Raw genomic sequence first — 16,856 nt, 5'->3', positions numbered from 1 at the left:
GCAATAAAAGGCAAATATTTGGTGATTGGAAGGTTATAAAACTGCTGTGTGTGTACAAGTTCCAGTGTCTTCAAAACAAGACAGCAGAACACAAATATAAAGGCTATCATTTTAACAGGAAGAAATGACAATAGGAACTACCTTAAAAGATTAATCTGTAGTTGTTAGGAATCAAAAGTGTGGATGAATACCATAATCACGGCCTAAATCAGTCGTCCCTTTCATAATGGTTTTTATATTTGTGTTAAGACCCCTGAATGGAAACTGAAGAACAGCTCTTATTACACATCATTCCACTATGCTCTCACATTTCATCCAAGTCTAGCTATGTGTAGTCTTTAACACAGTTTGTGGGATATGAAAAGCAAGTGCCTAAATAGTTATTTTCCTTTTCTTTCTAACAACAGCCAGACTCAGAGCTTACAATATCTGGAAAATACTCTATGAAATGATGCTACCAGATCAGTAGACTCTTAAACTTTTTATTTCCCTTTAATGAATTTATACAGCAAGGAAATACCTTTTCATAGAATCACCTCCCGAGTGAGAAGGAAACCACTAATAAATGATCACTAGCAAGTAATTACTCATATTGACAAAATGTTCCTAACATTAAATTGATTGCTAACAAAATAAACACCAGAGTGAAAATAAACCATTTATAGCCTTAACATGAATTAGCAGGTAAAGCATTTATATAAAACAAACAACACATCACAATTACTTCTGAACTGACAAAAGAATTTGTTGTGCTTCAGTTTGTGTCTGTTTTTGGTTTCTTCTCTTTTTTTTTTTTTCCTTAAACTAAACATTTTAAACTCCTCTAAATAACCAGGACAGAAAAAAAAAATACAGTTTTGGTGTGTACGAATGTATATCTAAAAAGACTGGATGAGTATTTTTTATTGCTGGTATAATACTTCCTAAACAAAAACTTAACCGACTGCACTTTGAAGACCCACAAAGAATTATCCCTACAAAAACTTCTCTATGGTTTCTCAGGTGATGAGGACCTCAGAATAAAGGCAAAGTTTGAATAAGAAGTATTTTTCCCTGTAGCAGCCAGTCATAAAAGTCTTTATTCTGACAATGAACTGAAAACTGACATTCACTATCCTTCCACATAGAACTTATTTATTTTAAGACTGTGATCAAGTTTAGAAGTCTACAGCAGCTGAGCTCTGTCAATCCTGTCAGAATGACTTTGTGGAGTCTCATTTCATAGATCTAATACTTCTATTAAACAAAAAAATGACTCACTTTACAGCACACGAACTGCAAAACAAATAAACACCACAAAGGAAGGAACCTTTCACTTATACTGAGAGTACATATACAACTCAGCTTTATTAACAGACAAACCCTTCAAAATTAATCATCTGTCTGAAAAGTACAAGGTACAATGGGAAGGAAACTTGCCCAATGCAATTCAATACTCCCTGCTCTACTTCATTCATGTTCCATGAATAATGCCAACATTTTCCAGTCAACTCTGTGGTAAACACACCCAAAGCTTCAGATGAGAAAACTTCAAAACCAAAGGAAAGCATACTGCCTGCAAAAAGCAAGCTTATTCAAAGCACCCTAAAGCAACACTAAACTTCTAAATTGTACATTTTAACTCATTAACTGAGATAACTGAGATAGTTTAGCTAATTTCTGCTGCAAAGACTTCAGTAGCCACATTAAATAATTCTTGTGGACAGAAGATATAATACACATTTTTGCTTTAAAATCATCCTTTAAATTTAGACTTTTTATATATATTCTCTGACACCTTAGCAGTCTGACTGAAGAATATTAAGCTTTTTATTTCCCTTAATGGATTACTCTGCGATGAAAGGCCTTTTCACAGAATCACAGAAAGGGTCATGTTGGAAGGGACCATAAACATCACTTAATTCCATGGGCAGGGACACCTTCCACTAACCAGGTAGCTCAGGTTGCCCTTCTTCCTTTCACTTTGTCTCACAGAAATGTAAAAAAACTGAAAAAAAATTCCACAAACTCAGTTAATTTTCTTCTTTATCTCATGTGACTCATCTTTTCACAAAAAAAAGGAGAAAACATGACATGGATTCTTCCTTTTTGAACCCAACAAGGCTAGGTAAGGATTATGCTTGGAGTTTTGTTTTCATATGTGAATTGCCTTCATAAAACCACTTTCTTTATTTTTCTCATACCCTATGCATCTACTATTTTAGATAAATAATTGGATTCCATGCTATATCCAGCTCAGTTGTCAAGCATCTTCCTAACCATCAAGTAAATGTTACAAGTGCAATTAACACTGGAGTATCAGCTGTGATTCAGATATCTTGTACACACAGTTCTTTTGCTTATATCCCTTCTTTTAGCTTATTTTGTATTCCCATTCCAGCATAATGGCTTTGGGCTGACAAGAGAGAAGACCGAGATGGCAAAGAAAAATTGCTTTGATTTTCCATGTCAGCATAAAAACTTGAAACCACTTAATGTTATGTCAGGATTAGAAAACAACAATAAATCTAAGTACGTTGTTTCTAATTGCTGAGGGCTGGGCAGTAATCCTACAATGTTCAGAAGAAGTGTGAAATGAGGCTTAAAATAGTGTAAGTAAGGCCAGGGAAGAGCCTGTTTTCTGTGTTTAGAGAAAAAGCTTCAGACAGAAAGGAGCAAGCTCAGATTCTAGCACAGCAGAGCTGATGAAACAGAAATGCTTCTCTATGGCTTTAGTAAACCAGAGGACTGGGAAGCTTCCTGCCATTTCTCTAGAATCACTGTGAGAAGTATCTTAAAATACTTTAATTTAGAGGTATTCAACATAAGTCTTCAAAGGCCCCATGAAAAATTACTTCAATTTCTCAGGCTTTTCTACTAAGCTGATTTGTTTCTGAAAATAACTTGATGAACAAATGTTTACAAAAACCAAATAAGAATAACTGCTCTCGACATGATGGCAAAGTCTTAAGGAAATTGACCTTTTATACTTTATTTGCTATTAGGTTATTCTAACTAGAGACACTGGAATATTCTCCTAGGACAGATATCAACAGTGGTTTCAACCCACCTCTCATGGGTCCCTCAGTACAAGATAGACACTGAGTGTGTCCAGGAAGGACAGCAGAAGGGAAGGGTCTGGAAAGTCAGTCCTGTGAGGGGCAGCTGAGGGAGATGGGTGTGTTTAGCCATAAACCTGGAGAAAAGGAGGCTCAGGGGAGATCTTATTGCTCCTGAAAAGAGATTATTTCCTGCGGGGGTCAGTCTCTTCTCCCAGGCAACCAGAGACAGGATGAGAGGAAATAGCCTCAAGATGTACCAGGGAGACTCGGGCTGGACCTCAGTTAGAATTTCCTCACTGGAAGGGTGGTCAGGCATTGGAATGAACTGCTGAGGGAGGTGATGGAGCCACCATCCCTGGAAGTGTTCAAAAAATGTCTGGATGTGGCACTGAGTGATGTGGTTCAGTTGACATGGTGGTGTTTGGTCAAAGATTGGACTCATCTTGGGAGGTCTTTTCCCATCTTAATGATCCTGTGATTCCATATCAGAAGAGGTCACTAGGCTATTTCTGGGACAAGCCTAAAACAGGCAGATCAACCACACAGTCCAAGTGCACTTCCAAAAATGCACAAAAGTACCAAAAATATATAGCACTTAATTCATGTGATTGCCACAGCTCTTTACATTTGATACAGGCATCTTTTAGAATGGGCATGATGACACTTCTGCATTTGAAACAGAAGCAGCATGGCAGGGAGCCTGCTTGCTAAGGGAAGATTAAAAGGTCTCTGACTAAAAGCTCCCAGTTTACTGGAAAATCCCAGACTTAAGCACTGACAAGCCTGGTATAAGCACCAAGTGATCTGAAACTTTCTTTGGCTTCTGATGAAAAACAGCCTTGGCCAACAGTTCAGCTTCCAGTAATGCTTATTATGAAAAAACTGACCAAAAATTTCAGCTTTTTCACGTGAGTATCACAAGTAATTTTGATTCCTTTAGGCAGAAACCAGGGCAGTTTCAGAAAGTGACATTAAAACCCTTGCAAACACCAAGGTTTCCTTTTGTGCCAAGCGAAGCTCCAACAAGCACCACCCTTTGTGCTTCCACCCAGAGTTGCACAGAACAACAAAACAGAAAAAGCAAATGAGGATCTCTCTAATAGTTCTTATATGTTAGACCCTGACTGATATGATTACATCTGAAGAGAACTCTTGCATAAGAACAAGCCTCTCTCCATCATTCCTGTCAGATCTTCATGCTCAGCTACATCTGATAGCAAAAAGCATCTGTCAACAGCAAACAGGAAGAGCATCCAAGACAACAATCACTGCAGTGAAGCTTCTCATAACTCTGTAATGTCTTGAACATTGCATAGCTGTTCTCAATGCTTCTGTGGCTCACTAGAACACCCTATTCTGGAACCCAACTTACAGCAGGACAGTAGAAATCCAGAGCATCAAGAGGAGAGCCACATCTTTGCTCGCATCTTGTAGATAAATTTTTAGTTAATCCCTGGTTCTGCTGCTAGTTATTAGAGATTTCTTTAGTACGTATTTTTATCCCTGCAGCTCAGTTTGTCTGTCAAACAGATAATGATCTCAGAAAACAACTGACACCCCTATGTAAACACTTTATAAAATACAGAAAAACGACACAATCTTCCTTGAATTATAGCCTATTGTACTCTCAAATGGATCATACAAACAGCAGATCTGTTATCTGTAATCCCAAAAGGTGGCCAGAGTGCCCTCTCAATGATCCCCTTAGCTATCACTATTTAGGAATTACTTTTTATGGCAGAAATCAGAAATTTCACTTCTGAATAGTGAAATGTCCTCAGAAGCATCTGCATTCTGGTGCTATCTACCAGCTCAGACCTATCTAGGTATTTCTGGCAGAACACTACACAGTTGCCTAGAGCAGTTTTACCATCTGAAATGTCCAGTTATTGCTGTCTCAACTCAATTAGTCTTTTCACGCTACATTCTCATGTGCCACCTCTCAAGAGAGTTAAGGAAAATGGCAATTAAAAGAGGTGACTAAAGCACGTGGTACAAGTAAGAATTCTCAGGAACAGCAGCAGTAGAAGCTACAGCTTTACCTTGAAACTATGAATAGAACACAGCAACAAAACATCCCTGAACATGAGAAATGCCAATCATATTAATGACAAAAATTCACTACATAAATAAAGTACCAGCAGAAAAACTAAAAACTCAGGTTGCATAAATTTAGTATTTTGGTTTGGCTGGTGAATTAGAACCAAGCCCCAGACACCATACACCTCATCTGTCTGCTTTGCAAAGCAGGGTGTGAACTGCTACCATAACATGCTAAACTTGAAGTATTTAATTATCTAGGTATGTACCATATTTCAGGTGCTAAATGGAGAAAAAAGACATAACACAACATTAACATCAGAAAAATATGTTTTCTTCCCTTTCTCTCCCAACAGCCAAGATTAATCTGGGCAGTGGAAGCAGCAGAGAACAGTGTAGATATGAGAGATATCAGCCAAAAATTTCTTAGACTATTCACTGCAATACTGGAAAGATCTGGGGTATTACTCCAGGTAATTCTTGGTTAGCCCCCAAGTTCTGCATATGTCATTGTCAGAGACACAAAACGATGTCACTTGTCACAGACTGGAGTGCAAGACAACACTGGCTCTATCACACTGTCCTCAAAAAGGGCACAAGTGGTTTCTTATCATTCCATCAGCACAAATGGTGCTCCAGAAGATTCACATCATAGCTTCTTATACTTTTAATTTACCAAAAGAACAGTACAACTTTCAACACCTTTCTAAAAATTTGGGGCCTTACACGTTGAAATTGAAGAGAGAAAAGTTATCATACCATCATGGTTTTATGTAATTCAAAAATAATGAAAGTGACATCAAGGAATACATTTGGTAAAAGAAAGTTCAGGTCTAATTGTTTTCAGGGCTGCATGATCATAAGCTTTACAATGTTCAAGGTCTTTCCAGTACTTCCCTAACATCCTTTGCACCAGCAGGGTTCAAACCTTGCCTCTCCAAGTACAGAAAGGCAGGACTCTCCTCCTAAGGACAATTCAATCCATTTAAGTGCCAGGACTCATTTCCTGGCCTCATGTGAGCTCCACTACTTCTATCCATATTGATATTTCATGTGCTTTACATACAGCATGCATGATACAATTATACCAAGATAAATGTGGTTATGATGGTTAGTAATGCATTGTTTTTCACCATCTATATCTGAACTATATCAAAATTGTGCTTAAAAGCACAGCTCACAGCCCCCAATATTTTTACTGAAATAAAATACAAGGACAAACAATTAGGACCATTATAAAGTTTTCCTGCAACCATCTTCCATTTTTAGTTGTCCAAGTAAGTAGGTATTTCCTTACCAGCAGAAAGAAGGAAGATTTTTCTTCCCTTGAAAAGCAAACTGAATACAACAGGGCACTCAAAGAGAAAACTGCAACTTCCAATTACTACTAGTAAGCAGCCAAAGTGTGCTGACTGTCAACCAGCAAAACAGTATCAAATCTTCATCTACAAAAACATGTTCTGTGACAAAAACACGTTCTGAGCTGATGCAGCCTGATTTCTCATTCAGCTAATAAGCACTGGCTTCCAAGTGTGAGTTTCCAGGGAAGTTCCTTCTTCACCCCACACCAGGGAAAAAAGAGTCTTCCCTATAGATATATATATCTATATATCATGCCCTAGTCTGCAAATGTAAATTTAAGATGGCCTTTCTCTAGTCTGGAGAGAATAAGTCGTCTCTTTTCCTCATCTCTGTATCTCTTAATCAAACTGCTGGGAAGTTAATTATAATGTGAGATGTTTGAGAAGTCCTTTCTAAATGAATAACTTTAATTTGTAAGATTGATTATCCATGTTCTGTCTCCAAAGGCCATATATCCAGCACATTTCTACACCATCCTGCTGATGCCTGGCAACTGGATAGTCACCCTCTTTGTTACCTCCATCCTCCAATCTTAAAGAACCTTATTTTTAAAACAAACTGTAATTCATTCAAAGCCTTTCTATAATTAAGGTTTTTTTAAACTATGACTGATTCCACTAGTTACACTAACAGGTACAACACAGCACTTCAAGTTTAAAAATATTTCCTGTAAATGATTGTTTTTTCCTATTTTGGACTTGGAAGATCCACTTTGACCTTGTGTTTTCACTTCTGTAATCAGTCAAAATCCTACCAACTACTAATCCTCTAAAATTGTATTGTGAAATTCAACCATACAGTTTAAGATGCTGTAAAATCACCAAAATAAAATTAAACCAATCATGCAAAATTAATATAATTTTTATGAAATTACTTTTCTTGATTTCTCAATACTTGTAATTTGATGTTACTGCTTTTTTTACTACTATAACACCTGCATATTAGTTCTTCTAGCAGTTTTCTAAATATGTTTTCAAATGCATTTTTACTTGTTTCCTAAATAAGGAGGTACAGACACATTTAAATTTAACAGCAAAATGAGGAAGAAAACCAAATTAATTTTACTGATTATAATTAGTACAGATTAAGAGTAATCCTCACATTTATTAAACAGTGAAGCCATCTATCAGTATCACCATGAGGATTCAAAAAAGCCTTTTCCAGTTTTATGAGTGCACTATGAGATATGCTTTTGTTTTTTCCATCAATACAGCTAAATCATTTTAGTGATATTCCCTTTTACTGGCATTTCAGACAAGATTTCTCTTAATCAATTAAAAAAATTAAAATATACTAGATTCACAGTTAAAACTATCTATGCTATTGAGGAACTTCTGAATAGTTTACCTTGTCACATCTTAACATGTAATTAAAAGGAAAACATCTATCCAAACCTGAAAAATTAGATCTGAAAAACTGCAATAAATCTCTTTCAATAATGTAAAAGCAAAAATTAAGCAGGAAACCACATGCCAGGATTTTCATTCAAAAGCTACATTAGCTTATTTATGCTAATGCTTTAAGGCTTTATTTTGCAGAATTATAACCTCCAGTACACTCTGGTACATACCAGGTGTTCATAAACAACAGCAACACAAAATGCCAACCCTTTGCACAATCCCCAGAAATCAAACTCCTGCAGACTGATTTGATTTATAAGTCAAAGCATGAAATACAAACAGCTACAAGCATTAAAATGGAGAGAATTACATCTTGGAAAACTACAGTAACAGACACTCATTTGCATATAATGCATATTTATACATCCTGGAAATGCATGATTGCTGACAAACTCAACAATGTAAATTTAAAACACTGAGCATCACAAACAAACTGTTAGCAATTAACTTTCAAATACCAATAGCAACATCTCCATAAGCCAATTTCAAATCCATATGCTCAGCTCTTCATGAAAATTCTCCTATTAAACAGGAATGTCATCATCTTTTGTGTGACTACTAAGCATAGTTTCAAAAAACACCTGAAAATGTGAGCTCCTAGTGGGAAATGAGGAGGGTATTTCCAAGAGCTACATACCAGGAATCAGCTTCTCTTGTAACTAAAGTGCCTCTGGAATAATATAAAAATCAGTACTTAGAGATTTGAAGGATTTTTGAAAAAACAATTTAGTTGTGTGCTTCAAGCATCAGTTGAACAATAGCCACTGCTGGATTTCAAGGTGTTTTTCCAAGTCCTTTTCAACCCAACATCCAGTTTCTCCACTGTCAGGTAACTACCACAAGCTACCAAATACAAAATTCCTCAAACCTTTCACACCACAGGGGTTTTGTGCATAGTCTTCCTTATTACAAAGCAATTTTTTTTCTTGAATCAGTCACTTTTGAAATAAATGGTAAATAAGGTAATGGATAATAAAGAAGAGGAGGCTGTGGAAAGGTCTTCTGCCATGTGAGAAACTCTGGATATTGGGAAAAATTCCTTCACTGAAAGGGTGGTCAGGCACTGAAACAGGCTGCCCAAGAAACAGTGAAAATCTTAAAAGAAGTGTGGACGTGGAAGCTGGGATATGGTTTCGTGGTGAACATGGTGGTGCTGGGTTGACAATTTCATTTGATCTTGGAGATCTTTTCCAACCTGAACAATTATATAATTCATGACACCATGTTTTTAACATGCCTAGGATTTACCATAGGGGAAGTTATGTTTTTATGCATTTAATAAACGATCCAACAAAGTTACAGTGTGTAATACTTACTTCCCAACACACAGAATAATTTAGTGGCACTGAATAAACTTAGGTACATTAAAAGAACTTGCCAGTTCCCTCAGCTCAGATTAGGTTAACTGTCTGGCTCCAAGGCTCACAAGCAACTTACAAGAATTTCAATTTATCACATTTTGGTATGATTGGAAGTGATAGTATTTATTGTTAGATATGCACAAAGAGCAGTTGAGAAACTCTATTTAAGTAAATGGCAAAATGGTTGTTGCCAAGAAAAAACTACAGTAGTATTAAGCAAATGCAGAAAACTGTAAAAAAATCCAGCAATTTCTCCAAGTCTGAATTGTCCCATTTTTATGTGTGTGTTTAAATTAAATTCTGCAACGGAGTAAAGGTGAGATCACCTCGACTGAAGATCTAAAATACTTTTAAAATTATGAATTATAATTAAACACAAAATGACATTGCTACTTAAATGACTCATTATTGTCCCTCACCAGATAATGGCATACAGCTACACAGAGTGTTCCTCTTATAGTTTAGGCTTCTGATCTCTGTTGTAGCGAGACAAAGTAGAAATTTTCGAGAGTAGAAATCCATTTTCCCCAAAAAGGAGCAATCCCCACATGCATCCAGCACTATAACACACATACCATCTTTACAACTTTCACAAAAGTTATAGAATATGTTTGCTTCTTCATATCTAGAAAAACATTTTATTTTTTTTTTTTTTCCTAAGAAAAGTACCCCATTTTAAATGCTAGCAGACAAGCCTAAAGAAGTTCTTTGAAACTTCTGAGTGCATGAAGCAGACAGATGGGTTTTTTCCACATTCTTTTGTGCACTACAGTAACTGTATTAACCATCCTCTCTCGATAGTAGACCTAAAAGCACACAGTAAACCCTCTAATGCTACTGGAGAGGTAAGAAACCCAGCCCAATTTTCTCAGCAACCTTGCCACATAATCTGGATTTCAGCACCAAACCTCATTCCCTAGCATGTTAACTCTCTGCAGCATCTGTCACTGCTATGAATGGTTGATCATAAGTACCTCTGTAGTCATCTCAATGCCATTAAGCAGATGGCAGCGCTAAATCCAAATGATGTAGTACATCTCCCTGGTGGACTTTGTTTCCATACACCACCATTATTCTACAATTCCTCAGTGATAAATCTTATGTATTCTAGAGAACATTAAACAGTGAGCTGACAGAGACAATTGATTTATTAGCATCCATTTCCCTTTGCCTCGTATTTCCTTATTGTCCTCGCAAACACTTGTGCAGATCATGTACGGAGTCACTAAGGGACCAAAAGCACTTTGGCTCAATTTGAAGTCTATTTCAGGGATTTAAAATAACTAGATTGTTTTCAGGCTGAAAATGTTTAATCTACAGTTTTAAATGAAGATTCAACTAAATCCTCTTGATTCCTCCACAATACTGTTAGGTGAATTTTCGTAATAAACTTGGCCTACCATTAAAGGTCTAGCACCTGGCTATTAAAGCACCCCCAACTTTCTGCAATAAATCTAAGTAAATAATTACAATTCTAGACAGGCTTAGAAAGTGCTTTAAGAATGAGCTAAGTTGTACAAGAATGCTGGTGACAAGTCTACCTGTATCTGACATAGGCAAATATCAGCACCAGGACTCACGAGTTTGGCTTTCACTACTGTAATTCATATTTTACCATAAAATCCTGACAAAGCTTTTGGCACACAACTGCACATGTGAGATTAATAAATATGTATATAGGAGAAATTTTATTAAGGAATTTCTGACTACGTAACATGCCCTTGACTGCATATCCTATAACCCTAAAGATTCATTGCATATTGGGGCATGAACTGATAGGAGAAGAGGATATGGCTTTAAATTAAAAGAGGAGAGATTTAGATTAGATATCATAAAGAAATTCTTTACTGTGAGGGTGGTAAGGCACTGGCAGAGGCTGTCTGGAGAATTTGTGAATGCTTCATCCCTAGAAGTGCTCAAGAACAGGTTGGATGGAGCTTGGAGCAACCTGGTCTACTGGAAGTTGTTCCTGCCCATGGCAGGGGGCTGGAATTAAAAAGATCTTTGAGGGCCTTTCCAACCCAAACTATTCTATGAGTCTATGAAGCATTTGCTAACCTCTGATTTTCAGAAATTGCAATTTTCTTTAAAAAAAATTTAGATTGCTTTGGTTTTTTATAACAAGACTAAACAGTACAGTTTATTAAACATCCCAGTTTATACTGATAAAATTACTAACAATCCCTCTGCAAAAAACTATACATGTAATTTAATCTTCTAAAAATCAATTAGATATCTAGTAAAGCACAGTACAGCTTCAAGGGATATTTTAAGTCTTTTCGACCATAAAAAATAATTCTGTTAAAGGATGTCCTGAAGCACTATTTGGGGCTTTGTTGCATGAACAAGCAACAATGGATAATAAAATGTTCTAAAGGAAAACAACATTTTTTTATAGGATTACAGGGCATTAAGATAGATGAGAACCCAGAAAATTCTTATGTTTCTCTTTCTTGTTAGTGCTGTGGCAGGTTTTAACTCAAACTTCAGCTTGCCAGACACAAGCAAGGATTCACACAATGTCAAATAAAATAACATTACACTTCTACCCACTCATGATTTTGGTGTCAGCAAGCAGTTAGTACATAGAATGGAATAATTTATTTGCAGAAGAAACAAAGTCTCAACTACCTTGATGCACACAGAAATGCAAAGTTTCCTATTCTTCATCTCCAGACATCCAACTCAGATTTGCCATTTAATGTCCAGATTAAAAGAGCAATAAAGGAGAGTCACACTGTGTGGTGCTGAAGACTGAATTTGGAGCATGCGCTCCTGTGCACCTACAGCAAAAGATTTGCTGTCATGTAACCTCTTCAAGACCTCCAAAATTACTCAAGGTATTTTAGACTCTATTGCAAGTTTCTACATTTAACAGAGGAATCCCTAAATAAGACAACTGTTTAAAGCAAAAATGAAAATTTTAGCTCTGCCATATCAAATATCATAATTGTACACTTGAGAGCATGAAGCCCTGTTCCTGCACTCAAACTTAGTCATGTACTAAAACAAGTAATTTAATGAGACAACTCATTTTCAGTTTACTACCTATTTCTCAGATTTCCTCTTCAATACACAGTATCAATAATATCATGGTATTTCTAGAGACATCAGTATCAGAAGACATACTAGAAATACTATTACTTCAAGATTACTATTTTCAATTTGGAAAAATAAAGAGTAAGTAATTTCCACATGCTGGTCACCAAACAATGCATTTTAAACACATCACTGCTTTCCATGTGCAAATGCAATTTCTTTCCATGTTTTATGAGGGCAAAAAAATCAAGAATAAATAAGGATAAACTATGAAAACAATGCACTTTGCCCTAATTTCCTTCATAGTATGGCATTGTAATGCTCCTCAATATGATAAGTGATCTCATTGTAGTTACAGAATGATATTTTGCAATATGGGCTACTACTTGATATTCAGATTAAATATAGGAAAGCTGGTCTAGGTAGCTCAGATGGCTGTTTATAGTTATTACTTTTTGCCTGCCAATACTGTTCTAAAAATCTTTCTGCCAAGTCAGAAAATATGTCAGAAAATGAGTGTTTATATCCTGTGAGAAAAGTGCAAGTAAAAAATTTCTTGTTTCCTTTTTCCACAGAGCACTAAATAAAATTAGAGGAAAAAAGTCAAATAATCATTAAGAAGGTAACAAATTCGTTAAAATCTAATGATATATATATTGTGAAACTACAGGTAAAATACAAAGTAAAGCAATCATTTTATGAAATATCTCCTTCTAGACAGCTAAGCATGTGCAAATGTATCTAAGAATATTATACATATTCTTATGTATTAAATCCTTTACAAGAGCAATTTCATTCCTGGGGAGATTTGCTTTTTTCCGAATTTTAGTTCAAAAGAAGAAAATCTCAGTGAAAACCTTCTTAATGTGGGGAAAAAAAAAAACAAATCAAAGTAATGTTTAATTTTGACTCAGGCAAATGACTTTGTAATGAAGTCCAAATGTTTGTGTGCAATAAACTCATTTACCTACAGCACAAGCAAGAAGGCAGAAGAGAATTGCCGACATAAAAGTTGAGGACTACTTTGGCAATTGTCTTTTAGGGGAAAAAATCCATTATCAGCAACTGTTCTCGAAACGTGACACTCTACAGAGTCTCATATTTTGAAGTTTCTAAACTGCAGATTTCTTAAGTCATATTTTTATCAAGCTTAGAGTCCGTAGGAGCCAAGTATCAGCCACAAAGGTAATTTGATTATTTTAGTTCTCAACAATAATGACACTTGAACTTTCCACTATGCTTTTTCACATTGACTAAATTGTTGAACACAGAAAAATATTCATTTACATAACAAAACTGAAGCTGGGTGTGACAACACTACAGCAGAGCACATGCCAGGTGTAAACAGCTTTGTTCTCAACTTTGCTGTGAATAATTCTGCACTATTTCAGATAAAGCTGCATTGTAAATCTTACATATTTAGTGGAAGGTAGAACAAATCTGCCTCAAATACACTTTTCAGTTTAATTCACTACAAGGGATTTATCAACAGGAACCTCAGTAACCTACTTCAGATGCAAGTCATAACTTTGCCATAAAATTTCGGGACATTGTCAAAGACATTAAAACATCTACTATTGAGCAAATTATGAATGCTTGGTCTGAGAGAAAAAGAATGAAAATAAATTACAGTTCAGTAAAAGGTGGAGAGAAATTCTGTTTCCAGAAGTGGAGATGATCATCCAAGCTGCTATATTTGTAATGAGATTTTTGCCATGAAGTTCAAACCACATAAAAGAAGTAGTTTTACTTCACAGCATGTTTCCCATTGTTGGGTCATATTGTTATTCATGGAGTTGCAAAATAATGACTCCTTTAGGAAAGCAAAATTAAAAAAAAAAAGTCAAAAGTGCTTAAAAATACTGCTGACAACGAAGTGGGAGAAGGAAAACAAATGGCAAGAGATTCAAATTTGTCACAAGGAGTTCCGGAGAAGTAAAACAAACTAACAGGTGTATTTTTCTTACAGCCAAATACAGGTAAAATACTTGAATATAACTTTGTAAAAGTAGTAAGAAAATTTAATCAGTTGTGTTTCAGAAAATTCAATACCTTCTAGAAAGTTGTCCTTTTTTCCTCCTTTTCCCCCTCTACCCCCTCTTCCCTCCTACAATGAATCTGAATTAAATTTCCCTGAATTTCCTGAACTTTTGAAAACTTTGATTTAGGATTTGGCATCACTAAAACTATTACAAGTTCTCAGTTCTGTTTCTTTTCAGCCCCTCAGAAATTTAACTTTTATACTTATGTGATATTAAAGACAAGTAACCTGGGGGTTATTTCTTAAATCCTCTCATAAAGTTTTTGCTGTTTAAGATGGAATCAAAAAACTCTAAGTAAAACTAACTGGCCAACCACAGAATATTTCAAATGCAGTTACATTTGGAGGCTTACCTTTGTGCTTGAGTGCTATAGCTGTTATCATAGGAATCATAGCTTTGCTCATCATAAGCAGCTCCATAGCCATCATCATACTCCTGAAATGACACAAAAGATGCAATATTAACTTCAAGCACACTCCAGAAACAGAGCAGTAACCCAGTTCTACACGTGAAAGACAAGAACTCTCCTGAAATGTATAACATATGTACACCATGAAGTGGCAAAATCTGAATAACCTATTAATCTTTGACCATAATTTCTTTAAAGGTATTTTAAGCTATTGCAATGTGCTTTGGAAATATTTTTTTTTAGTTAATACTGGCTTGTGCAGATGACAGTACAAGCATTTCATGTGTCCATGTTCTTGAGTTGGAGTGAGCTACTGATCTTCAAGAAAGCTCTGGGAAGCATCTCAGGAATCAAAATATCTGAATAAATATTTTACAATTGACTTAGGTAGCTGACTTATTTCTGGACAATAAATTAAATATTCTATGTAATTTTGGATAGGAAAGAACTTCCCAAGAGAAAAGACTAGCAAGAATGACAATTTTACTACTCTGAATGCCCTCTGAATATACTTTAACTTGTGTAAGTTCAGCGCTGAAGAAGAAACTACAAGTAAGCATTTCTTCTCTACACATTATGCACACTATTTAAATATACCATGTAACACTCTTCTAAAAACAGTGCTGTATTTGAACACCAATTTGAAGAAACTACTAACCCCAGCCATATAGAAGTCTAACATAAAAACAAGTGACAGTGATTATGTGTTTTCACAGAGAAGGATGAGCTATACAAATGTGAAGAACCATCATCAATTCACTGTTTTGTCCAATAATACACCTAAGTGAGCTAAACACAGGAAAAGCAGAAATGGCACATCTATGGCATTGATTCCTACGCTATCCTAATATCTAAATCCTGCCTAAATATGCCAAAGACCTCAGTGGATATTTAGGAGTATGTTGTCAGATAAGAATGACCTAATGAGAAGACACTCTGAAGACTGGAGAATCATCTTTAATATAAATATATATGTGTGTGTGTATCTATCTATATAAAAATGGTGTTTTCTCAGCAAGTGTGTATCCAGCCCTGGCAATTAAAGGATAATGCCTCATGAAAAAAGCAACATTTTCACAAATGGAATATTTAAGAATCTTTCAGCAGTGACAGAAAACAAAACCAGCAATCAGTATCAATCAATTTAGGTCGGAACAACAAATGATGGATTGTCTAACTCTAGTAGAAAACATCTCCAATGATGGGAATCTGACAGCTTGCTACAGCAGAAGGCAGTGACATCCTCAAAACAACTGACAGAAAACCTAATTTCCTCTGAGTTTTTAGCAAGTTTTTCAGTTATTTGAAATTGCTTCTATGGAAAACAGGCAACTTGCCTATCAATAGGGCTTCACCACCGCTAGATCAGTGCACATGTTTGTTTCCCAGCAGAGATTTAGGAGAAGGGTGTCTGTGAACATTTGCCAGCACAGTTGAGTGAGTTTATTCAGTGGTTTGGAAGAAGAAACTAGGATTCTTTCAACTGTCAGTTGCATGGGGATCCATGAATAAATAGTCACTCATAAAAGGAAATGCATTTTGTCTTTCAGTAATTCACTGCCCTGAAACTAAAAATTAAAACGGACTCTTAGGATTTTCTTGCCCATCAGATAAGCGTTTTCTTGATAAGCCACAGACTAAACCCCAACCCCACTGCCTCCTGGCAGTATTCCAAACAGGCATTTTATTATTTATTGATGCAATACACAGACATCTGTTAACAATACAGACCCTGACCAACAGCAGAAGCTGCCTGAGCCAATTTCTTTGCTCTGTTCCAGAACATTTATATGACATTTGGTCTCCTCTCATAGACTCACCCAACTGTGAACTAGCCATCCCTAAAACTTCTAAATCCCTTCCACATCCCTTCCAAACATCAAACTGGGCACATCCAGCAGTGGCAACAAATGAAAGTGGAGGACTGAAATTAACCTTTTAAGTAGGAAAGTTTTGCCCCCAGGGAATCAGTAGAGACCTCTTGAGCAATCAGTCCTCTCATTCACATTTATGTTAACTATTTCACTGAAAAAAATGGGTCACAAAATAAAGATGGTAAGAGACTGCTTTGAAGTTATGGTTCTTCTTTGAGTTGTTGAAAACAGAGGAACAAAATAAATTTGAAAAGAGAAGATCCTTCATAAGATGTTCAGCAGAAAAAA

At 35.9% G+C, this 16,856-nt stretch overlaps 1 protein-coding gene across 2 annotated transcripts in view; it reads right to left on the bottom strand.

The window, feature by feature from the left end:
• KHDRBS3 (KH RNA binding domain containing, signal transduction associated 3) overlaps positions 1-16,856 on the bottom strand; it is a 91,567-nt gene that overhangs the window by 8,134 nt on the left and 66,577 nt on the right. For both annotated transcript variants that reach the window (XR_010350402.1, XM_064398028.1), the window contains exon 7: positions 14,638-14,720. Coding sequence is in view for 1 of the 2 variants with exons in the window: in XM_064398028.1 (XP_064254098.1) it covers positions 14,638-14,720 (83 nt within the window). In the remaining variant the exon portion in view is untranslated. The remainder of the gene's footprint in view (positions 1-14,637; positions 14,721-16,856) is intronic.

This window comes from Passer domesticus, chromosome 1 (genome assembly GCF_036417665.1).
Source record: "Passer domesticus isolate bPasDom1 chromosome 1, bPasDom1.hap1, whole genome shotgun sequence".
Classification (NCBI taxonomy): Eukaryota; Metazoa; Chordata; class Aves; order Passeriformes; family Passeridae; genus Passer; species Passer domesticus.
This window is presented reverse-complemented; position numbering and strand designations above follow the sequence as displayed.